General features: G+C 44.6%; 1 protein-coding gene across 1 annotated transcript in view; it reads right to left on the reverse strand.

The window, feature by feature from the left end:
- Positions 1-25017, reverse strand: part of ripk2 (receptor-interacting serine-threonine kinase 2) — a 44722-nt gene extending 19705 nt beyond the window's left edge. Inside the window, exons 1-4 of the mRNA XM_078216018.1 lie at positions 24576-25017; positions 12247-12400; positions 10346-10501; positions 5251-5408 (exon numbers count right to left, since the gene is read on the reverse strand). Of these exons, the coding sequence (XP_078072144.1) occupies positions 5251-5408; positions 10346-10501; positions 12247-12400; positions 24576-24766 (659 nt within the window). The 5' untranslated portion in view covers positions 24767-25017. The remainder of the gene's footprint in view (positions 1-5250; positions 5409-10345; positions 10502-12246; positions 12401-24575) is intronic.
- Positions 25018-25958: the final 941 nt, after the last annotated feature.

Raw genomic sequence — 25958 nt, forward strand, 5'->3', positions numbered from 1 at the left:
TAGACACAAGATTTATGAACTACCTGGAACAACTAACAAGCACAAATGTTATTTAATCTAATTATTAAGGTAACAATTCACTCTGCATGAGCTCTGCTCAAGGCAATTTAAAACATACAATGATAGTGGAATAGTTCTACAAACAAATACCTTCAAAAACACTGGGGGCGATTCTCCCGCCGGAAGATTCTAGAGGCGCCCGATGCGGAGGATTCGCGCTGGGCGTCCCACCCCGCTAGCATCTCCCAGCACCGGATTTCCGGCGGCATCTGCTCCGTGCTAGAAATCGGCGGGGAGCCACATAAATTATGTAGATAAGGATTTAAATATTATTTAAATGTCATTAGCGGGCCCAGGACTGAAATCTCCAGGCTTGCTAGTCCCCCACCCCCACAAGGAGTATTTCATTCTAGTGGGGTTTACAGGAGCTCCCCACTTTTGGGGAGCTGGCAGCCCAACCCCACTAAAGTGAAGGAGGGCAATCGCCCCCCCCTCCCCCCAAGAGGGTCAGGTGGCAGGGGATTGGTGTCCCCTGGGCATTGGCACCTTGGCAGTGCCCCTCTGCAGTCAGGATCGGTGGGGGAAGAGAGGCAGAGAGAGAAAAAAATGAAACAAAAAAAAAAATCGGTGGGGGGGGGGGGGGGGGGGGGAACATTGAAGCTGCGGAGGGTACTGACAGATCGGTGCATGCGCAGTGGCCCCCTCAGCACTATGCTGCCAGCCTGTCCAGTGGGAATAGGCCTCGCCCACTGAATTTTCATGAGATTTACGCTAGTGCGATCAGCAGTGCACAGAGTGTGGGAGAATCATTTTGGAACTCCCACTGAAAAAAAAAACAGCAGGAGCTCCAGTTTCCATGTGAATTTGACACGTAGAATTATTTTGGGAGAATCGACCCCCCCCGCCCCCCCCCCCGCCCAATTCTGCACTTTGAAAAACTTAACCAGACAACATGTATGTAACAAATGCCAGTCCTTTTTAAACAGGAAGTTCACACTTCTGAGTGAAGGGGGTATTTCCAGTTACAAAAGTTACAGTCGCTTGGTGGTACAGAATTTGAATATTGATGAAACAAGAGACACGTTGCTGAAGCTTTTCGTCATCGATGACGCAAGACGTGAAGCTTCAGCAAGTCTCTTTTTACAGCAATATTTGCCAAGTTTAAAGATGGTTAGGAGTTTGAGAATTGAGCTGGAGCAGTTCCTATGGATTTACTTGCCTGTCTTTGGATAGGAATTTGTCTTAGATACATTTCTCCAATTGTTTTGCCTCTCTAAAGTGGTTGTGGCATACATTGCTGCATCATACTTACATGGGGGAGCTCAACAGGAGCCATTGATTCTTCTCTTTCTCATGACCTTGGCTACACTTGGTTCAATAATGTCTACTTCTGCCAGCGCAGTTCCCACTACCTCCGCATTTATAGAGTTTACTGTCAATTGATAGCTGCCATCTTAATCCGTCGGGATTATGTTTTTAGAAGCCACCATTACACTACCATGGAGCGAGTCTTTGGCTAGTGATGGAGTTAGAAGGTACACAGTTTGAACATTGTTCCAACCATTCCCAACGACCAGCAATCCAGGATTTGGCTTAATTCTACCTTCAAATTCTCTAGGATACTCCTAGCCAATGGGTGAGAGTGGCTTATTTTCATCATATGCGTCATGTAAGCCTGTCAAACGGCCCTGTGTTGAACTAATCAATCTATGGCTGGCGTGAAGATAGTCATACATATGTATAGCATTCATACCACAGCACACGTATACACACACACACAAAGATATATATTTAACGATTAAGCTATTGCTCTAATTTACAGATTAATGGGTACACATTTTTCACTGAGCACATTAGCAGTTACAACAGATCAGAAAGTTCTGGCACATCACAGTTAAAGTGATAAACTTAAAATAAGTTCCTGAAAAACAATGTTTAAATGTCTCAGCTTATCAAAGGAAACAAACTACAGAAATCATCCAAAAACTGGGGTATTGATGAGAAAATTAAACTGCATCGCACAAAACGGTGCCAATTCCACGGAATATTCATAACTGGCACATTGTGCTATCCCATGGAATTCATTGGTCTGATATAACTCAAATTCAAACTTCAAACCTTTTCACTTCTTTTTGTCTTGCCTCTCCCAGCAGGTTGCATGGCTGTATGGGAGCGTCCGTGGGGATAGGGATGAGGAACTCAGAACATTTTACAGAATGGGGCACTTGATGGAGTGGCTGATCTTTTCCTGTCCTTGTTTGCGTATTCAAATGCAGATCTAATGAAGATGGCTTGGATCTGGGACGTACTGCCCGAGAATGTGTTGAGTGCAAATTTATTCATGGCCTTTTAAAAAGATAATAATTGGACAAGCACCGAAGGAAGAATTTGCAATGCTACCGGTAAAAAGGGGTTGCGTGGTTCTTTGAGGAGGTAACAAGGAAGTTAGATAAAGGAGAGCCAGTGAACGTGATTTATTTAGATTTCCAAAAGGCCTCTGACAAGGTGCCGCATAGGAGACTATTAAATAAGTTAAGTGCCCATGGTGTTAAGGGTAAGATCCTGGCATGGATAGAAGATTGGGTGACTGGCAGAAGGCAGAGAGTTGGGATAAAGGGGTCTTTCTCAGGATGGCAGCCGGTGACTTGTGGTGTGCCTCAGGGGTCAGTGCTGGGACCACAACTTTTCACAATATACATTAACAATTTGGAAGAAGGAACTGAAGGTACTGTTGCTAAGTTTGCAGATGATACAAAGATATATAGAGGGACAGGTAGTATTGAGGAAGCAGAGGGGCTGCAGAAGGACTTAGACAGGTTAGGAGAGTGAGCAAAGAAGTGGCAGATGGAATACAATGTGGAAAAGTCTGAGGTTATGCACTTTGGAAGGAGGAATGGAGGCATAGACTATTTTCTAAATGGGAAAATACTTAGGAAATCAGAAACAAAGGGACTTTGGGAGTCATTATTCAAGATTCTCTTTAGATTAATGTGCAGGTTCAGTCAGCAATTAGGAAGGCAAATGCAATGTTAGCATTCATGTCGAGAGGGCTAGAATACAAGCGCAGCGATGTACTTCTGAGGCTGTATAAGGCTCTGATCAGACCCTATTTGGAGTACTGTGAGCAGTTTTGGACCCCATGTCTATGGAAGGATGTGCTGGCCTTGGAAAGGGTCCAGAGGAGGTTCACAAGAATGATCTCTGGAATGAAGAGCTTGTCACATTGACAAGCTCTTCATTTAATGGTTGAGGACTCTGGGTCTGTACTCGTTGGAGTTTAGAAGGATGAGGGAGGACCTTATTGAAACTTACAGGATACTGCGAGGCCTGGATAGAGTGGACGTGGAGAGGATGTTTCCACTCGTAGGAAAAACTAGAACCAGAGGGCATAACCTCAGGCTAACGGGACGATCCTTTAAAACAGAGATGAGGAGGAATTTCTTCAACCAGAGAGTGGTGAATCTGTGGAACTCTTTGCCGCAGAAGGCTGTGGAGGCCAGGTCATTGAGTGTCTTTAAGACAGAGATAGATAGGTTCTTGATTGATAAGGGGATCAGGGGTTATGGGGAAAAGGCAGGAGGATGGGGATGAGAAAAAAAGCAGCCATGATTGAATGGCGGAGCAAACTCGATGGCCGAGTGGCCTAATTCTGCTCCTTTGTATTATGGTCTAATGGGATGAGCTCTCTGTAGCAGGGAGCAGACCAACACACAGAATCATAGAATTCTTACAGCACAGAAGGAGGCCATTTGGCCCATCTTGTCTGTGATGGTTCTCTGAACGAGCTATTCATCTCAGTGTTATTCCCCGATGACAGCCTAAATGACTCTTCTCTACTGTAACCATTCTACATGTGAACTGTTATTCCTTCTCCATCTGTTATCATATACCAGATATCTAAATTAATTCCTCCTTCACCACACTAACACAACATCAAGGGCGAGTTTGCTTTTACAAGGGTTGGAATGCTGCACGTGAATCCAGTAACAGGCAGAACACCCGAAGAGGTCTGGGATGAGGCCACCTTGATGCTCTTAATGGCAGGTCCTCATTTAAAATAAACCTTCCTGGAGTTCCACCTTGCACTTATCCAAATTTATCACTTGATCAGATTCTTCACCTGACCGGGGGTGTGCATGGGGATTTGCCTGCAGGACGCTGCAGCCTTTGGAGCAGTCCCTGGCAGTCAGTGGGAGGAGGTTGAGTAGTGGATGAGGTTGGCTGCTCATCGACGATGACTGGATTTCTTTGTAGTCTTTGTAAACATGCCTGCCAATTTCCTCACGCTCGGGGTGAGAGGATGTTAAGCATTGCTTGAGGGCCTGTGGGGAGCACTCTTGCTCCAAGAGTCAAGAGAAAGGCATTTTTCACACTTACTTTGACCTTTCCACCATGGTTTTGCTGTTAAGCAGTAAGCATCTCCTCATGGCTTGACATTGACATTGGGCGGCATGGTGGCACAGTGGTTAGCACTGCTACCTCACAGTGCCAGGGATTCTGGTTCAATTCCCGGCTTGGGTCACTGTCTGTGTGGAGTTTGCACATTCTCCCCATGTCTGCATGGGTTTCTTCCCATAGTCTAAAGATGTGTGGGTTAGCTGGATTGGCCATGCCAAATTGCCCTTAGTGTCAGGGGGACTAGCTAGGGTAAATGCATGAGATTACCGGGATAGGGCCTGGGTGGGATTGTGGTCAGTGCAGACTTGATGGGCCAAATGGCCTCCTTCTGCACTGTAGAATTCTATGATATATTGTGATGCTGTTGAACTCAATGGGCCACACTTTCTGCCTCGGTTAAACAGGAGCTTAAATGATGGCCTGAATCGTGCATGTGGTGGGTTGGAATCAGGATTAAACTTTCAAGGTTTTAACCCTTCTCCCCACCTTTTCCTGCATGTCGAATGTGGGGCAGTTGGGCGAGTTAAAGTTGTGACGATTAACACTTAAGCAATTCCCTGCATCCCAAACTTAAGGATTGGAATAGCAGACAATGTTTGCTTTCTAAAGGCACAGCAGATTCTTTACAAGAAAATAGGTGTTTCAGAACTTAGAAGATGGAGGTATTAAAATAATAACTAGTTACCACATTGCAAAGTTAGACTAATATTAGGTGCTTTGGAAAATCTTTTTGATCTGAGCAGGGAAATGCATCAAATTTCATGATGTGCTAATCTTATGGGAGGGATAATAATGAAAAACCATTCAAAATAATTATTCCACTCTTAGTGTTAAGAAACCATCTAACTTTACCTGTACATGTCATGTTTTACATCTGCACGCTTTGCTTTGTTAGGCTCATACTGTTCTGGAGCCATGTAGATAACTGTGCCTCCTGCTGTGGGTGATTTAAGGCCTGATGATTTACTCATCGTCAAACGGCGCCATTTTGACAGTCCAAAGTCAGCAATCTAAACAAACAGCAAAAATCCACTATTAAACTCAGCTCGCCAAATATGCTGATACTTCAATCACTAAATAAATCAGTCTTTTGTTTCAACAAAAGAAAATCACATTGTTAACATGACATGAGTGTAGGGGCTTCAGAACGCCCAAATATCCTTAAAAGGGAAATGATGGAAATAAAAGCAACTTGATTGAATATTTTTAAAATCCATTCATTCACAGGATGTCGGTTTTGATGGTAAGGCCAGCATTCAATACTCATTCCTAATGATCTTTGAGAAGGTGGTGGTAAGCTGTTTTAGGTTAGCGATGCAGAGTGACACCATCAGCACAGGTTTAATTTCCTTAACGGCTGAGGTTATCCACGGAGGCCCCGCCTTCTCAACCTTACCTCTCGCCTGAGATGCGGTGATCCTCAGGTTAAATTATCACCAGTCAGCTCTCTCACAAAGCAGAGAACAGCCTATAGTCCCCTGGGTCTATAGCGACTTTCATTTCAAGCTGCTTTCTCGAACAGGTACAATCCGTGTGATAAAGTTACTCCTACAGTGCTGTAACTGAGGTCATTCTAGGAAATCTAATCAACAACAGTGAAGAATAGTGATAGATTTCCAAGTAAAAGGTGGTGTGACCTGGAGGGGAGTTTGAAATTAGAGATGCTCCCATGCAGCTGCATTTATTCTTCTAGGTTTGGAAGGTGCTTTTGAAGATGTTGTGTCAAATTGCTGTGGTCTGTCTTGTAAACTATACACCCTTCAGCCACAACTGCATCAGCAGTGAATGGACTAATGCATGTTTTGAGTTGGTAGATAAGGTGCCTGTCAAGCAGGCTGGATTGTTCTGGATGGTGTTGAGCTTCTTCAGTGTTGTTCGAGCTGCACTCATCCTGGAAAGTGGAAAGTATTCTATTATAATCTTGACTTGTGCCTTGTAGATGGCGGACAGGCTTTGGGGAGTCAGGAGGCGAGTTACTCTCCACAGAATTCCCAGTCTCTGACCTGCGCTTTGTAGCCACAGTATTTATGTGGTTGGTGATCTTACCAATAAGTTATCAGTTGGGATTAGACTATGGCAATGTCACTGAATACTGACCGAAGTCATACCATGCACAATTGAGAACTACCCCCCACCCCACCCCCGATTTCTAATAACTGCAATTTTACTAAGACTCCTTAATACCACACTTGGTTAACACAAGGTCAAGGACTGTCATCTCACTTTACCTCCAGAATCCAGTTCTCTTGTTCACGCTTGGACTGAGGCTGTAATAGGTTCTGGAGTCACGTAGTTTTTACAGAACCCAAACTGAGCATCGGTGAGCAGGTTATTAGTATGTAAGTGCTTTTTGAGAGCACTGATGATGATACCTTCCATCACTTTGCTGATGACCAAAAACAGACTGACGGGGTGGTAAATGACCGGATTGGATTTGTGGTGCTTGTTATGGGACAAGACACAACTGGGCAATTTTACACTTTTGTCGAGTAGTTGCCGGTGTTGCAGCTGTACCGAACAAGCCAGAATAGAGGCAAGGCTAGTGCTGAAGTACAAATCTTTATCACAACACAAGATGTTACTGAGGCCCACAGCCTTGCTGAATCCAGTGTTCAGCCGTTTCTTAAGATCATGTTGTGTAAATCGAATTGGCTGAAGTCTGGCATCCATGCTGGTGCCCACTGCAGGAGGAGGCCAAGATGGATCATCCCGTCATGCTCTGTTTATTGTGTGACACTGGCACATTTCTCTCACCAAAAATAACCAGATGTAAAGTTGCCTCTGAAGAACTACCAGTGCCAACAATGGAAGATGGGCAAGAGGATCATGCACTACTGGCACTTACCTCTCTGTCTTATTGCAATGTCACATCATTGCTCACTCTGACCCTCCACAAGTGCAGTTCTTCCATCCTCTGAAAACATTCCACAGCTCACACTGATAGGTCCCTTCTTTCTCTCCTTGCACTGGAGAGAAGAGAACAGTAGGGACAGCCAGGGAACTGGGATGTGGTGACCCTCCAGGCATTCCCACCCTGAAGCTGCAGAAGAGGAGGTACTGCAGATAAACCAGGTATCCACATGCTCGACCATGGATATGGAGAGATGGGGGTCTCCCAGCTCCATTAATGACAGAATTAAATATACATAACCAAACGGCGTACAGCACCCACCAATAATAGACTTGGGGTCCTATTTTACCATTTTGATTCTAAGTGCTGAGCGGCTTGAAACTGGGATTGTTTCAGACCTGACTTTTAGACCAGTTCTCAGGCACTCCCATACACACTGTGCCTGAAAAAATATCGGCAATTCTGAATTGCGCTGTAGAAGCCTGTGGGGGGAGCTTAATGCAGCTCCAATTGGCGTCTCCAACTGCGCATGCACAGAAAACAAAAGATAGAATATGACTCCCCTGCCACATCCCTCCCCGGCTGACAAATGCCTCCCCCTGGCCCTCAGACATTGCCCCACCCCCACAACATTACTGACTCCTTTATCCCCCCCCACCCCCTCCACCACCCAAACTGATCGTGGGCGACTTCCCCCTCACTGATAGAACAAAGAACAAAGAACAATACAGCACAGGAACAGGCCCTTCGGCCCTCCAAGCCCGCGCCGCTCCCCGGTCCAGGATTGAATCCTGAATCCAGGATCCCCGCCCAATTTTCCAACCTATCTACATACCAATATCCTATCCACCGAGCTGTCCCTCACAGCTACGATGCTTTGTTCATTACAACCTATTAACTTACCCCCACCCCCCCATTCCAGACCATGTGATCTCCAGGGAGAGGCGAAAACCCAGAGTGAAAAACCCCAGGGCCAATATGGGGAAAAAAAAATCTGGGAAATTCCTCTCCGACCCCCTGAGGCGATCGAAACGAGTCCAGGAGATCACAATGGCCCCGATCGGAAAATGCTTCCCAACCCTAGTCATTTCCACTTCCACGAACACCATATGAATTCCCTGCCCCCGAGACAGGTTCTGATCTCAGGCAGAGTGGCAGTAGACCCCCCTTTCACCCTCATTGATCTCAGGCAGAGTGGCAGCAGACCCCCCTTCACCCTCACTTATCTCAGGCAGAGTGATAGCAGACCCCCCCCTTCCTCATCCCCACCACCGGTCTCAGGCAGAGAGCCGTCAGATGCTTGGCACTTACCTCCTCACTAACTGGAGCATCCGAATCGGACTTTTATGGAGCATGTCTGTTTCGCGCCAATTCTGGATGGGTGAACGTGGTGGTAAAGGGGGAAGTGCCGGTAAGGTTGGGCGTGCAGCCCATTAAGTCAATTTAAATGCACGCATGTACATTTAAATGGTCGTCGTGCCCGTTTCAGGCGCAGTCCTGATCACGGCCATTTTTGGGTCTTGCTAAAGGGGGATCTGGCGTGGAGACGGGCGCAGATTGTGCTACTTGCCTCACGCCTGACTTTACCAAGTTTTCGTGCCTGCAAATGAGTGCAACTTGATGGTAAAATCGGGCCCTTGATGTCAAATATGATCTGCACAATGATGACTTGGGGTCCTCTCTCTTTGTCAGCTCTTATTCATGTCTTTGATCTCCCACAAATTCTTCCAACATGTCACAGGAGCTGGTGCTGGAGTAGGAGAAATTCTTCGCAGAGGAAGTCACTCACTCTGAGGAAACTATGACTCCTGCACACATACACACACCTCACCAAGAGTGGTAGTTGGGATGTCACATTGTGAAGAGCACATCACAACTGAGCAGGAGCAGGCGATGGAGTCCTGGACAGTGCTGGAGGATAAGCACGCCTACATCTGTTTAGCTGGGTGTAGATGCTGAGCCTTGGGAGCCATCGTCAAAGAGAACTACTTTGGTGCAGCAGTGGAAACTGCGTGACCTTCTGTCTGCCTTTCCAGACATTGTAAGATTGCAGAGAGATCCCTCTAGCCCATCTCTAAAATAAATGTCATATTGTCTCAGGCCTTTGAGCTGATGTCTACTTCCATTCCACTAATGGCCTGTAAACACAGACTAACAGCTTAATGTAGGATGAAAGCCTCACGTTGGCCATTCAATGCTCTTGGTTGATGGAAAGTGTGGATGGGCCATGAGATGGAAGACAAAGAAAGATCAGGTGGAAGTGAGGAGTGCTTCCACTCCTTACCACCAGCTCTACCCTCAGTCAGAGCCCCACATGCTGACTCATTTCTCAATGGTCAAACATGCCTCTACATAGGTGTAGGTGGGCAGTCTTTGGTGGGGCTCCTACGCACTGCAAAATCCACAAGACATTGGCCAGGAGCATCTGAACAGTCAGAGCAGCCTGCTTCTAGATCTGGCAAACACCACATCCTGGAATTGCACTATGGAGGAGCACAGTCATAGGAAAAGAAATCAAAGGGATTTGTCATTACACGAGGATGTTCAGTTCATTGTTTAAGACTGAAATTGTCACATTTCAGATCCATGTTTATTAATTGTCGTGAACGCTGGACTTTACAAGATTATGTAGACAAATCCATTACTTTCTGTCCTATACCTAGAGCAATCCAACTAGATTAGCAAATCTGAAGGTCCTCTCATTCTGACTGGCCCCATCAGTCGCAAAAGTGCACTTAAGTGTCTTGACAAACGTGGCCTTGGTGATTGGGTGATGCATTTGAGTTACGTTGACATCCAGAAACAAACAATCAAAAAGAGCTACACAGGAGAGGGTAAATTTCTGCCAGTGTTGGCAAAAGTGAACAACTGAGAAAAGATCCTGGGTGGGATTTTCCAGCTGCACACGCTCAAACTCCGGAAATTCCCACCCAAGATCAACAGACCTTTACATGATCCACCTCTACAATTCCCATGGCAGGTGGGATGGGAAATTTCCAGCCTCGAACTGTTAAAGGTTATTAAAATGACCCAATAAAATATCCTTTAACTGTTATTACACAATGTGGAATTCTGATTGAACAGGCCATTCCTTACCTTGACATGAAATTCACCATCTAGCAGAATATTCTGTGCCTTCAGGTCATGATGCAGTAATGGTGGGTTCATGTTATGAAGGAAGTTCACTCCCAGTGCAATTTCATACAATATGCGAAGTCGCAACGACCAAGGCAGTGTTGGATAAGTATCTTTCTGCATCAGAAAAATACAGGTCTGCTTTAAGAAGATAACTCACCTGGAAAGATAATTCATTGTGCACCTGACTGCTCTACAGAAATTAATATTTCTAAGTAGTTTAAAAGTAGAAGTGGTTTATTGTTAGCCCAGCCACAGAGCATCTCATGTTTAAAACGTCAATTGTAAATGTTCAGTTGAAGAATCCAGTTTTCAGATAATGACTAACAAATGAATGTGTTCCATCTCCACCAACTTTCCCTCTTGCTAGTACACAGGACTGTTTTAAAGTATTTTTCACCCTCCATGTGTCAATGGGAGTGACTGTACAATTTTCTCCCACACTCCAATCAATGCCTGACTGAAAGCAGCCACCACAAAAGGCATTGGAGAGGCGGAGGTATGGACGTGCATTTCCTCTATGAGGGAATATCTAGCATACACTTTAACACACGTCATAATAGCACTAGACTAGTGGTGGAGAACTGGAGATGGGTATAGTACAATCCTATACCCAGTAACTCCATTGCATAATCTGTAGTACCTATACCTTAAAGCGATGGAAACAAAATGCTACATAATGGAGACCAATTTTGGGACCATATGAAATAAGGGACAGAATTTTCCCATCCCGCCGCCATGTGGTTTATGGGTCAGGACCATGCAAAGGTCCATTGACCTTGGGCGGGAACGTCTGGTCTTGGGGTGAGCGTAGCTGGAAAATCCCACCCAATGTGCTGATAGTGAAAGCTCTAACAGTATAGCTAGTCTAGTGTAAGAGTTTTAAAACTAAAGGATAAGCGCCAATGGAAATACAGGTCTGCATTTAGAAAACAACTCGCACCTGACTCCTCTATTTAACATTTCTATGCAACTTAACATCTATACAAACGTCAAAAAAAACCGATCGTCTGGAGAGGAAAGTTCTTCGCCAATAAAACATCAAATTAATGTGATCTGATGTGATTAATGTGATGTAACTCATTTTTGGTAACAATGCATATAATAATCCAGTAACCACGTTAAAAGGATTAAATTTAAATTTCCACTAGTCAAGATAGAAATTCATCTCTTTGGGTCTGTACTCGTTGGAGTTTAGAAGAATGAGGGGGGATCTTATTGAAACTTACAGGATATTGCGAGGCCTGGGTAGAGTGGACGTGGAGAGGATGTTTCCACTAGTAGGAAAAACTAGAACCAGAGGGCACAACCTCAGTCTAAAGGGACTATCCTTTAAAACAGAGATGAGGAGGAATTTCTTCAGCCAGAGAGTGGTGAATCTGTGGAACTCTTTGCCGCAGAAGGCTGTGGAGGCCAGATCATTGAGTGTCTTTAAGACAGAGATAGATAGGTTCTTGATTAATAAGGGGATTAGGGGTTATGAGGAAAAGGCAGGAGAATGGGGATGAGAAAAAAAGCAGCCATGATTGAATGGCGGAGCAGACTCAATGGGCCAAGTGGCCTAAATTGCTCCTATGTCTTATGGTCTTATAGTTATGCAGTGCAGTTTAAAGTCAGTTTCCTCATAGATGAGCATATTATGGTTTTCACACCCTACATTAGCGAAAACATAAACTTGAAAAAAAGTGTTTGTGTTTTTCAATGCTTTGGGTCTTCCAGAGGTCATGAAAGACATGGTATAAATCCAGGGCTTTCTTTCTGTTTCAATTGTTATTTCTTTCCAAGGTTTGTTATAAGGAATTGCATGTGAATAACGTGCACGGAATAACTATGACAAGAGTGTCTTCACTCAATCGCCATACCTGATAAAGGAGTTGATCCAAAGACCCATTGCTCATGTATTCCGTCACTATGCCCATAAATTCAGGTTCATTGCAAATACCATAAATTTGGATTATATGGGAAAATCTGGCTCGATGCAAGACCTCTGCTTCCTTCAACAGACTGTTCCTTTCCCTGTGGGAAACAAAGACAAAATATCAAAACCATTTTCTTTGGCAAAGAGAGATTGAGGGGGAAGGGTGAAGAGCCACGAGATGATCGAACGCTCTTGCATTGAGATCATGCTCAAGCACAAAGATCTGTTTCATTAATAATTATGGGGCTGCACTGAAAAATGTGGACATTTAAAGATTTACTGATTTCAAATGTTCCTCAAGCAGAAAGGATTAGAGCACACAGTACCCTGCCAATGTCAAAGTGTAGAGAAGGGGGTTGACATGAGGAGAATCCCCTCTTTTTGGGCCCAGAGGGGCCTTCTATTGGCAATGGCTGCCCACCAACACATTCACCAGAGACTGCCTGACTGGCTCCAGTGCCCCCTGATCCCACTTACCTGGTTATGAGGCTTATGTTTATTGATGCTACCCATCATGGTGGCACAGTGGTTAGCACTGCTACTTCACAGCGCCAGGGACCCGGGTTCGATTCCCGGCTTGGGTCACTGTCTGTGTGGAGTTTGCACGTTCTCCCCGTGTCTGCGTTTCCTCGGGGTGCTCCGGTTTCCTCCCACATCCTGAAAGACGTGGTTAGGTGCATTGGCCTGAACAGGTGCCGAACTGTGGCGACTAGGGGAATTTCACAGTAACTTCATTGCAGTGTTAATGTAAGTCTTACTTGTGTCTAATAAATAAATAATAATAATAAATGATGATGTGGCTACTGAGCTGTCAGTCCTCTGATTGGCCATCAACTCTTGGGCGGCAGTCCTCAATGGGGCCGACTGCCCAGGTGGGTTAATTGGCTTCTTCTGACAATACAGCCCCGGGTCCTGTTGCCCACCAAATTGGTCGCCTCAACATCCTGGCTTTCGGGGCTGTTAGCGGGACCCCACCATCATCACCAAGTCCAGCCATAGGACTTATACGGCTAAACTTCCCACCACCAATGGCTGGGATGAACATGGAGGAGCGAAAAGTGAATGAGACTGGAATGGAGAGTTGAAGGGGGACATCAAACTAAAGGATTTTTGCAGAAATTGGGTGCAACATAACTATGGAGGAACTTAAAGATGAAGAGACAGATTTTAAATTAGAGACGATAGGGGACAGATAAGTTTAGGTAAATGAGGATAAGAGTCATCGTAAATGGCCAGTAGTGCAATATCTGTACCAATTTCTGACAGGGTATAAAATTAACTGTAATCATTTTGATAACATTTGTAGGATGTTAGCTCAATGCAAATTAGCGGCCACATTTACCTACATAGCCAAAGTGACTACACTTCAGAAATAATCAATTGTTAGTAAAGTGCTTGGGGATACTTCAGAAGATGTAAAAAGTATAATATAATAGCAGTGTGTTCTTTATTCAGCTGTAGGATGAACCAAGGCCAAGTACACTGCTGTGCTTTTCTGTGAGGTCACAGACTGTTTCCCACCTTAGCCTGGGAGCACCATAGCTAATTATAATCTCCAACAGAGCTGCCACTAAAAAGCCAACTCAGAGCTGATCCTGGGATCTTTAAGCATTGCCCAGAACCTCCCACATAAAATATTTTCCCATTGAGATATCAGGTGAACATTCCTACATCTAACCCCAATTGGATATTTTCCAATGAACACAGGAGTTTCCACATAACTCAACTCAGCTGAAATAGGAAAAGGGAAAATTAAGGGGATTTTCCCAGTGTGTTTTTGGATCCTGTAAAATTTGTCTGAACCCCAAGCATGGATTTCGAACTTGTCAAATCTGAGATGCTGGAGTTTAGGTGTTGTGAGAATTAAATAAAGAGCAAAGATACAAATTAGGATTGATTTTTAAAAAAACATTTAAAACAGGAGCAGGAGTAGGCCATTCGAGCCTGCTTCACCATTCATTATGATCACGGCTGATCATTCGACCCCCACCCCCCCCCGACCCCCACCCCCCCCCGACCCCCACCCCCCCCCGACCCCCAACCCCCCCCCGACCCCCGCCCCCCCCCCCCCCCACCCCCCCAAAGCAGGGTGCCATTAGCTCTGCTTCTCACCAATTGTGTCCAGTTAGAATCTGGAGCTTCATGCAGGTGGAGTAATTGGCCCTCAGGAGTTATCCCTTAAGCATCATCAGCTCCCCACAGTTTCAGAGACAAGGCTGGGATTCAGCTTTACGTGTCAGGGCTGTCAGATTGGCTGGTTGGGAATAAATTGCCAGAGGGTAGCATATCCCAGGCTCCCCAACATGTGCAAGTAATCTTCTTTCATTGCCTCCCCCCATCCCCCGCCACCTCCATTCAAAAGCAGTTCATAAAAACCCTACAGTGCAGAAAGAGGCCATTCGGCCCATCGAGTCTGCACCGACCACAATCCCACCCAGGCCCTACCCCCATACCCCTACATATTTTACCCACTAATCCCTCTAACCTACGCATCTCAGTACACTAAGGGGCAATTTTAGCTTGGCCAATCAACCTAACCCGCACATCTTTGGACTGTGGGAGGAAACCAGAGCACCCGGAGGAAACCCACGCAGACACGAGGAGAATGTGCAAACTCCACACAGACAGTGACCCAAGCTGGGAATTGAACCCAGGACCCTGGAGCTGTGAAGCAGCAGTGCTAACCACTGTGCTACCGTGCCGCCCAGTTGAACTCCACACTGTGCAGTTGTCCATGACCAGTCGTGATGACTGAAAACATCTCCCTCCCGAAAGACCCCCAGTGGTCTCATGTTTGAAGGAGGGGACACCCAGACTGAAGGTTAGAGGTGAGTCTAAGTGGGTGAGGGCAAATGCAAGGGCCAGCCATGTCCTGGAGATGGAAGAGCACTAGAGCTGTGAGTGTGAGACCACTGCTGATGATGCTCCTGTACTGGTTGTCACTAACAACCCGTGCTGGTTCCCCCATGCCGACGCTATAGTTAAGAAAGGCCACCAACGCCCCTACTTTCTCAGGAGGCTAAGGAAACCTAGCATGTCCGCTACGACTCTCACCAACTTTTATGGATGCACCATAGAAAGCATTCTTTCTGGTTGCATCACAGCTTGATATGGCTCCTGATCTGTCAAAGACCACAAAAAAACTACTAAGGGTCATAAACGAAGCCCAGTCCATCACGCAAACCAGTCTCCCATCCATTGACTCTGTCTACACTTCCTGCTGCCTCAGAAAAGCAGCCAGCATAATCAAGGACCACACGCACCCTGGACTTACTCTCTTCCACCATTTTCCGTCAGCAAAAAGATACAAAAGTCCGAGGACACGTACCAACTGATTCAGGAACAGCTTCTTCTCTGCTGCCATCAGATTTTTGAATGGACCTACCTCATAATAAGCTGACCTTTCTCTACACCTTAGCTATGACTAACATTACATTCTGCACCCTCTCCTTTCCTTCTCCTATGTATGGTATGCTTTGTCTTTTTATTTAATACAAATACATCAGCAATGTACAAGGATAAGTGACATAATCACTTTTGAAAATATTCCATTACTAACTATTTTCAGCTTGACTCACTTGGTGGAAGTTGTGTTCAAGTTCTAAATTCTAAAAGGTTCTTAATTCAACCCCACTACAGTCTGGAGTGCGCACAATCTCAGCAAATGCTGCAATGCATCATAACTCGAATAGTACACTGTTGTAAGTGTCATCTCTTTGATGAGATGTTTAACCAAACTCAGGCGATCTTAACAATAAATCCCACAGCAATATCATGTGCAGGATCTAATACTAATGCTTGGCCAACATTCCCCTCTGACTCAGCGATGCAATTTGTTGTATGGAAAAGAGCAGCCATATTTGTCAATATAACAACAATGGCTACACTTCAACATTTTGTAAATAGTTTTGGAAGAGCAAGATAAGATTCTATGTGACTACAAGTTGTTTTTGGTTGAACTGTGAAAAGCAAACGGAAAACATTTTCTCAATGCACTCATCATAGAATCCCTACAGTGCAGAAGGAAGCCATCGAGTCTGCACTGACCACAATCCCACTCAGGCCCTATTCCAGTAACCCCACATATTTACCCTGCTAATCTCCCTGACACTAGGGTTACTTTAGCATGGCCAATCAGCCTAACCCGCACATCTTTGGACTACATAGCTATTTACACAATCCCCACTAAGAAATATCTTTTTTTCTTTTTCCACACACAGTAGTGTATTAATGCAGACTTTCGTCTGTTTCCACAGGTAGTTAGTCCCAAACAAGCGGTTCGTCTGTCACCAGAGGCTTATAGCTTGAGGGGCATCAATCCACATCAAACTTGATGTGAGAGATCAGGAGTCTCTCCCACTCTTACCATATGTCATTGATGAACTGGAAGGATTTTGCAGGTTGACACTCAACCTGTTTGGCCGCATTATGAATTCACCTTCCTTGGCCATCAAATCCTGGGGTGAGACTCAAACCTGAAGCCTCTGGCTCAGAGGCAGGAACGCTACCCACTGCACCACAAGACCTCCACCAAGACACGTGGTACAACCCAAATCTTACTGATGTTCTATTTTATCATTTTCACAAACACACGTTTCCCCCAGAGGTGTGCACCTTTACATTCCTTTCGGCAGGGTAAGGATGGAATGAAGAAATATGAAGAGAAGTAGCTTTATGCTCAACAGGTATATTGATACAATACTTGGCTATTAGATTGAATTTTATCCCTGCAACTACTTGCACGTCTGATCACTCAAGCAAAAGTGGGGAAACGTTTTAGAAACATAGAAACTAGAAGCAGGAGTAGGCCATTCAGCCCTTCGAACCTGCTCCGCCATTCATTTAGATCATGGCTGATAATCGAATTCAATGTCCTGATTCCCCCTTCCCCTCCATATCCCTTGATCCTTTAGTCCCTAGAGCTTTATTTAATTTCTTCTTTTCATTGTCTTCCTTTTTAATAAGGAAGGTTACATGCCTTAACTGCAATTATATTGTAGCATTCCTACAGGTCTTAAATATCAGCTTTTGAAAGGGGGATTAAAGGGTATTTCAGATGAAGGGTGGCAACACATTGATGTGTCTTTCTGATCAACATTCTTGTTGCGAGTAGTTCCGAAGATAAACGACATGCAAACAATTTATAACACCGCCAAGCAACTTCGCCAGAAATTCCAGAATGCTGCTGTATACACCAATTACACTGCGCATCTCCATTAATACACAATGAAAGAATAATTTGAGTAATTACTGATGTAGCAATTCTCCCATTCCATGGCTTAAAGACGACAGCAATACTACTGGGAGTTGAGCTGAAGTTTGATTATCCGAATATTGACAAGCTGACGTTTGGCAGAACATGCGAATGAACAGATTTCTGACTCTAGTTCTGAATCTCTGCACGTGGATTCCATTCAAATTCCACACTTTTTCTATTAGGTCCACCTATGTTCACCAAAACCAGTTCCTCTAATATATGTATTTGACACTTTGCTGCAATCCATCTACAATGTGCTGCTACATACATGTCCAATGCCTCTCTCTTAACAGCAGCAACTTTATTTAAGGGCTGTCTCAGCCTTCAGTTCTATATCATCCTTTGTCCAGACCATAGCAAAACTGTTCTTCCTCCCTGCAGACAAAAATTACCACAAGCCTCAACAATTCTTGGATGCCATTCTACCGCCCAATCACTTTTTCTCTGCACTTCCTCCCAAATCCATTTACTCCTCCCAGTCCCACCTTTGCTGCATTTTCACAAAACTTTGATCTTTTCTTCTGCAACCCTGAAAATTCAGTCTGTCACAGGGATCTCTGGTTCATTCTCGAATCCTCAATGAATACCAAGCTCGACACTTTCTACACCACCTTTGTGCCTACTTAGCTTGTCCTGCATGCTGGACCATTTCTTTTGACTTCAGTCTCCACTCTGAACCCTTTGTCATAGCTCTCCTCCCTTCTCTTCAGTTTCTCCACTCCCCTAATTCACTCTGATTTAATCGCTGCCCAGTCTTGCAGCATTCTCTTTCTTCAAGTCTCATATCAACATTATCATCAAATCTACTGACAAAGAGGCTGCTGTTATTGAACGGTAGATGTTCCCTGACCCGGAGGCTGACTATTAATTATCTTCTCCCGAACAATGATTCTGCTATTGGTGCCATCATTCCCCAAATTGACCTCAATTACTCAAGATCCTCCACCATTACCATTGCCCCAAACTTACAGCTTCTTCCCTGTGCACAACCTGCTTTCAAGTTAACCAGTGGAGATGGTGCTGAAAAGATAGTTAACATGGTGGATTTTAAAGAATAAGGTAAGATGAAGAAACAAAAGGGATTGAGGGAGGGGATTCCCAAGTACAAATCCTCAGCAGGTAGAGGCATGACTGTCAGTGGGACTATGCAATGAAGACGATATTGGGTTGAAAGATCAGCTTACAGTTAAGAGGGATATCAAGATTGCCTTAAACAATAGCAAAGGAAGGAGATGGCGATGGTGGCAAGGACAGAGGACATTGGCTGGAATTTCCAGCTGTTCATTCTGGCAGGATTTTCTGGTCCTGCCCAATGGCGCACCCCCGCTGTGGCTTTCCTGCCGATGTAGGACACAGTCAGTCAATGGGAAATCCCATTGACAGCAGCGAGACTGGAAGATCCCACTGTCAGTGCGCTGCCTCCTGCTGCAAGGAATTCCCCTGTTATGTTTCTCCCCATTGCTTTGCCTTGGTCTTCCCAATGTCTGGGAACGGCCTGTCGGAGGAAGTCAATTTGTTTGAATCCAGGGATGTTTCTGCCTGTCAACGTGTTAGCTTCATTGATTGTGAAGTCAATTGGGGTTCCTGTTACAGGCTAATGAAGTATTATTTTAATCTAAAGTTTGTGGCCAGATGGTGCAATTACTGCACAACGGAACTGACTAAGAGTTTGGGAGCTGCACATAAAGTCAATCCTGACAGTGGAACCACAGTGTGACTCACACAATGACCAGAAAAGATCCAGGTAAGTTTTTTTTAAATGTTACTTCTGTGGAATGCATGTGGACCAGATGTGCTCCTCTGGGGCCACAAGGTGTCACTGGTCCACCCAATCATCACCTTGTCCCTCCCTCCCAGAACCAGCATGCTTAACAGTTTCTGCACTGATCGTCAATTACACTGGAGTCAGTCTTCGGATAAGGGGTAGCAAATTTAAAATAGAGTTGAGGAGAAACTACTTCCTCAAAGGGTTGTGAATCTGTTGAATTCGTTATCCCAAAGTGTGGTGGGTGCTGGGACTGAGAGTAAATTTGAGGAGTTAGACAGATTTTTAATTGGTAATGGATTGAAGGGTTATAGAGAGAAGGCAGGAAAATGGGGATGAGGAGCATATCAGCCATGACTGAATGGCGGAGCGAACTCGATGGGCCGAATGGCCTAATTCTGCTCCTCTACCTTATGAACTTATAATCCTCAAACATCAAATTTGCAGATACTTCTCACTATTTTACACTCAAAGCTGAGATTTTGGGGGGGGGGGGGGGGGGGGGGGGGAGAGAGAGAGAGAACTTTCCCATCCCGCCTGCCATGGGAATCGGAGCAGGCGGGGAGCAGACCTTTAGGGAAGGAAATCTGCAGTCCTTACCTGGTCTGGCCAACATGTGACTCCAGACCCACGACAATATGGTTGACTCTCAACTGCCCTCGGCAACAAATGGTGGCCAGCCAGTGACCCCCAATGTCCCACAAATGAATAAAAAAAAATACCAAAGGTTCATTGACCTCGACGGGATTTTCCGATTTTGGGGCGAGCACGGCCAGAAAATCCCACCCTCCAAGTACTAATTTTGTGGCGTTCTTTCCAATTAATATATAATCACCTTCAAGTTGAGGATTCAATGACATCCTTCCAAGATTTACATTTGAAGAAAACCTAAAAGGTCCTTCAGGTGAGAAAACAAGAAGGGAATTCCCGCTGTATTGATTAAACACCTTAATCTATCAATCAGTAACTGCTCAGATAATAACTTGGGTCTCTTTGGAAGACTAAAACTCCATCCTTGGTTACTGCATTTTCAATCACTTTTGGAAGTGCAACCTGAATTATTTAACAGCATAATGTATTCACAGCAGTGAAAAAGTTTATTAAGCACATCAACCCTGAAATGTTATAAATCAACATCACACATGACCAACACAATTTAACAGTTAACTTGCACTAATGGAATCAGAGTTTACCCATACTACGTAGCATGCAGGTTGGACAAACACTGTATTTGGTCTCCTTAGTGCTTCTTTCATTGGGTAGACAGTCTTGATGCCTCTGTGGCTGAGGAAGAGCGTTTTTGTGATGAGAATAAAAAGTTTAGTGGACGGCTCAACTCAGCTACCAGGTTCCAACATCTTTTTTTTTAAAAAAAGCTTATTTATCAGTGTCACAAGTAGGCTTACATTAACACCGCAAATCTCCGAGTCACCAGACTTCGGTGCCTGTTCGGGTACACTGATGGAGAATTTAGCATGGCCAATGCACCTAACCAGCACTTTTTTCTGGACTGTGGGAGGAAACCAGAGCACCCAGAGACAACTCACACCGACATGGGAGAACATGCAGACCCTGCACCTAACAGTGCAGTGACCCAAGCCGGGAATTGAATCCACGCTGTGAGGCAGCAGTGCTAACCAATGTGCTAATGGCATCTATTGTGTCTTTGGCAGTACAATATGCGCCTATTGTACTGTGTTCAGGACAGAAGTTAGAGGCTTCGCAAACCACTGATCACTCTCTTTCACCTCTTCAATTGAAGGCTCCATGGTTATCTCTCGGGTGGTTCGCTGGTCTGACCATTAAGGGTTTTCTGGGTTCTGCAGCGAGGACAAACCTACTCCATACATAGAGAGGACAGTTCAGAGCTCAAGTCCCAGTAAGGGTATGCTTTTGTTTTGTGAGTATTCGCGATTGTGCAGTTCTGTTCGGTTAACAACAGTGGTCATCTTGATATCATCTGCTGTTTTGAGGAGGTCCCATCCCAGCTCAGGAAACAGAAGGCTGTTTATGGACGAGGACACCAACTCGAAGATCTGTTGGCGCCATCCTCCGTGGTTCCAGGATCACAACAATAACTGTAAGTTGGAGTCTCTGAGACTGCAAAGTGGTGTGTCTATTGAGCCGAAGCTTTCAGCCATGGTTCTTTGTATGACAGCTGGTTCCTGTTATGCTGGCTCCTGAATCTAATATAAAATTTGTTAAATGGCCTTTGACAAAGATGTCTGCATTCCAAAATGAGAAACCAAGATCTTTGACCTCACTCAAGAAGCGTGGTTGTGTCTCTTCTGTGTTTGAAGTCTCGATCTCGTGAATCATCACAGAATCCCTACAGTGTAGGAGGAGGCCATTCAGCCCATCGAGTGACTTTCCATGACTTAGAATCTTACCTAGGCAGACATCCCCACCCACCTGATCCAGCGCCTAGTCCACCTTACCTACACAAATCGGGACATTAAGGGGCAAGTTAGCATGGCTGATCCACCTAACCTGCACATCTTTGGACTGTGGGAAGAAACTGGAGCACCCGGGAGGAAACCCATGCAGACCTGGGGAGAACGTGTAAACTCCACAAAAACTGTCACCTAAGGCTGGAATTGAACCGGGACCCTGGTGCTGTGAGGCAGCAGTGCTAACCACTGTGCCGCCCATCTTTGGGCTTTTCATATATTTCAGAGATTTTGCCTTGCACACTTTGTCATTGGGACCACTGGGCTGCACATGCAGGACATGATGTTGCTGTGAGGGCCTTCACTGCATAATGCCAGCATGGTCACTCTGCTGGCCTGATCAGGAATTGCTTTCCCTGCCGTGGATTGTCCTTTTGTCTTTGTGGCCAGACTGTGGGTTTGCCTTGGCACCATGTTTTCATTCTCTCCCCTAAAGATTGTCCTGTGCTGCTCACAGAATTCTGACTGTCTAACTATCTGGATTTCCCTTTCCAGGGTTAGATCTTCCTTTACATGCAGATCTTCTGACCTTTTACTTAAATCTAAAGTGATGCTGAATCTTAACATTCTTTCCTCCCCCCCAGTCCCCAATTTTGTGATGGGTCTGGACCTTGACTTGAAGTGTGGAATTGCAATCCATGTTAAAAGTGTATGTTCAGCTTTAAGAGCTGTCTGGATTTCCCATGCTTGCTGGTTCTGACAGATTCTGCAAAATGGCGACGACGTGCTTCTTAACAAAAAGATTTCTTTAAACAATGGCTGCCTGGACTGGCTGTCTACTGACTTCTTTTGTTCAGTGCTTCTTTTGCCAAGTAATGAGGCAGTCCAATCATAGCTTATGCTCGCTTTTTTCCTTTTTTGATTTGGGCAGTTGCGACATTGCCAAAATATTTAATTCATTTTTCATTTTCTCCGAAACGCTCAGAAGTCACGTTTTCAGGCTCCGACTTGGGGAACGGGTTTTAATGACAGGTTTCTTTCACTTCCAACACTGAATTACTTAAAGGGTTCACAAGGTTGCTGCAACCTGGAATTTTAAAATATTTAGCTCACTATTGCACGTTCTGACAACTCAGCACTCTGAAGCAAGACTTCTAAGGGATAGTCAATTGAGTCTTCTGCTGCAGTACAAATCTCTGCCTTCAGCTTCCAGATCTTTCTCTGGAGCAATTTCAAGTGATTTTTTTTCCGCTGTGCCCTCTGCTTCTTCTGAGAGCTTCTGCAAGGTCAGAAAGTTTCATTGACAGCAGATTTCCTTGTCTAAAAGACATTACTGAACCAGATGGGTTCTTATGACAATTGACAATAGACTCAATGAAACATTTCATTTTAGATGGCAAATTTGGTACGCTATTGTTCTTTCAAAAAGCAGATGCACTGGAATTTCCTCGATCTGATTTATCCCAGTTTTTACAACCTTCTTGACGATGACAACTTTTCCCAAAGCTTCTTGCGAATCTCATCAACATAAAGAACTGCCTAAAGACAGTGGAAGTTGCAGCGTAACCATTTAGGGTTGGGGAAACACACGGAACAGACATCATATGTCTTCTTAAAATCATTTTTTGAGTGATGTAATGAAAGTTGAAGCTTTAATCCATTAAACTATCATTTATACACTTTAAACACGGTAAGGTTTAATTCCCAATCGGGGGCACAGTTTGGAAATATTCAAGATTCTACTTGGCTAAATGGGGTTAGCTTAGGTGGACATTTTGGTTGGTATGGACCAGTTTGGGTCAAAGTACCTGTCTCCGTGCCGTAGATTTTATGACAATGGTTTCCTGGTCACTATTACTGACAACTAGCTTTTTAATTCCAGATTTTCTAACTGAATTTAGATTCCACAAATTGCAGTGGTGGGATTTGAACTCACGTTCCCAGTGCATTCGTCTGGGCCTTGGGGTTACTAGTCCCATGACATCACCATTACACCACCATCTTCCCAAGATGGGGCAGCACAGTGACACTGTGGTTAGCACTGCTGCCTCACAGCACCAGGGACCCAGGTTCGATTTCCGGCTTGGGTCACTGAGTGGAATCTGCTCCGGGTGCTCTGGTTTCCTCCCACAGTCTGAAAGACGTGCTGGTTAGATGCATTCACCATGTTAAATTCTCCCTCAGTTTACCTAAACAGGCGAACGTGTGGTGACTAGGAGATTTTCACAGTAACTTCATTGCAGTGTTAATGTAAGCCTACTTGTGACACTAATAAATAAACTTTAAATATGTCTTGTAGTTTTCTATATGTCTTTATTAACTACTGTAACAGTAAAGGGTACAGGCCAGCAGCTGTCTCTATACTTGGGTCCATATAGCTATCTGCTCAACACCACACCGACACTGGGTCATGTGCTTCCTACATCACCGCACAAGTCCTGTATGCGCCAGACCCTTATACTCCAATAACCTTAAATCCATTTCCAAATCAGTCAACCCTACAAAAGTTAACTGACCTTAGACACCCACGTTATAGGTGTGGTAAACTATTGAATTAAGAAAGATATGTCCTCAACTGTTGGTTAGAAACTGGAAATTAATAATCATATTCAGAATTTCAGATGCAATGATTGCAGCAGTAATTCCACATGGCGTCTTAGACAGATTCCGACTCTGAAGTTATTAAGAGGTGTTATTTTCCCTACCTATTAGGCTCTACTGTGGCATACACGTGATCACGCACACCAAAGGATAAAGAACGTGCGCAAATTCACATCGTATTTCAAGAGAGAGTGATTACCGGGTCGCAGATTCACCGATTATACAAAGCAATGATTGTAATGGCACCATCAATATCATACCCTTCACCCATTGGAGAGTCGAACTGTAGACATTTGACTGCCACTGTCATCCTCCAGTCAGTGTGCTGCGCTCTGAATACCACACCATAGCTTCCTTTGCTGATATAATGCAGATCCACCAACTTCTGGTAAGGAACCACATCCAGGATGGACGAGATACTGGAGAAACTGCTGCCCCGGGAACTCTCCATAACTTCCAAAAGGCACACACAGATCCCTGTTCTCTCTCTCTCACTGTAGCCCCTGTCTCCAGTCCTTCCTCATTGCTGAAAGGCAGCTCGGCTCCTGCAGTGACTACACATTTTCAACAAGTAAATAACTCCGCGGGCAAGTTTAAACCGGGCTGCGGCACTCTTTCCCCCAATGTTGTGAAAGGTGTGAATGATTCGGCAGCGAAGGAGCCTACACCTAGCTCACTTCCTCATAGGAATTCCCCAAACTCAGGGCTCTTCCGCCCTTCAGGACCAGTCACTACGCAGCCTGAAAGTGGCCACGCCTTTTACGGAAAATTGACAAGCTGGTGCGTATATACGTGTGTGGAGATTTCACTCGTTTTTCTGGAAAGCAGGATCCATTGAATGAAGAGATCTGAAGTCTGAAGGGGATTTTCACAGTAACTCCATTGCAGTGTTAATGTAAGCCTACTTGGACACTAATAAATAAGCGTTAAACTATACTGGAGGCTAAGGTAGAAATAATATGAGATTGCACATTTGTGCAGGGAGTGATGTGAACATTGTAACTTTGTGAAATAATCTTTGCTATATCTACTATCCCATGTGTCATTTATAGTTTATACCGACTGCAATTTTCCTATCAATTCATGTTTAATGTATGTTGATTGTGATTTGTGTTAAAGTAAAAGCTACAAGTGAAAAAAAGTCACTTTAAGGAGAAATGTTATGCAACTTTCATGCTTGGGGCTCTCACAAGTCATAGCAAGCTTATTCTCCAGCTAGAACTTACTAAGGGTGTGGCCACTTTCAATTTGATTCTCAATAGTGAAATAGGTTTATGCAAAAGAATTAGTCATGTATGTTCTATTTGTGCAGTTGGTGTTATTACACTTACAGCAATTGCCAGTCAAGCTTCCAACTCTTTACAAGTGTTGCTAAGTTGCCGTTTGCAGTGAGAATAATCTTAAATCACCAGATCCTAGCCAGGGCCAATGGAGAATGTCGATCTGCGAGCCTCTAAAATTCAAATTGCAATGATTTGATTTGATTTATTATTGTCACATGTATTAACATACAGTGAAAAGAATTGTTTCTTGTGCGCTATACAGATAAAGCATATCGTTCATAGAGAAGGAAACAAGAAAGTGCAGAATGTAGTGTTACAGACACAGCTAGGGTGTAGAGAAAGATCAACTTAATGCAAGGC

Source organism: Mustelus asterias, chromosome 7, assembly GCF_964213995.1.
Source record: "Mustelus asterias chromosome 7, sMusAst1.hap1.1, whole genome shotgun sequence".
Lineage (NCBI taxonomy): Eukaryota > Metazoa > Chordata > Chondrichthyes > Carcharhiniformes > Triakidae > Mustelus > Mustelus asterias.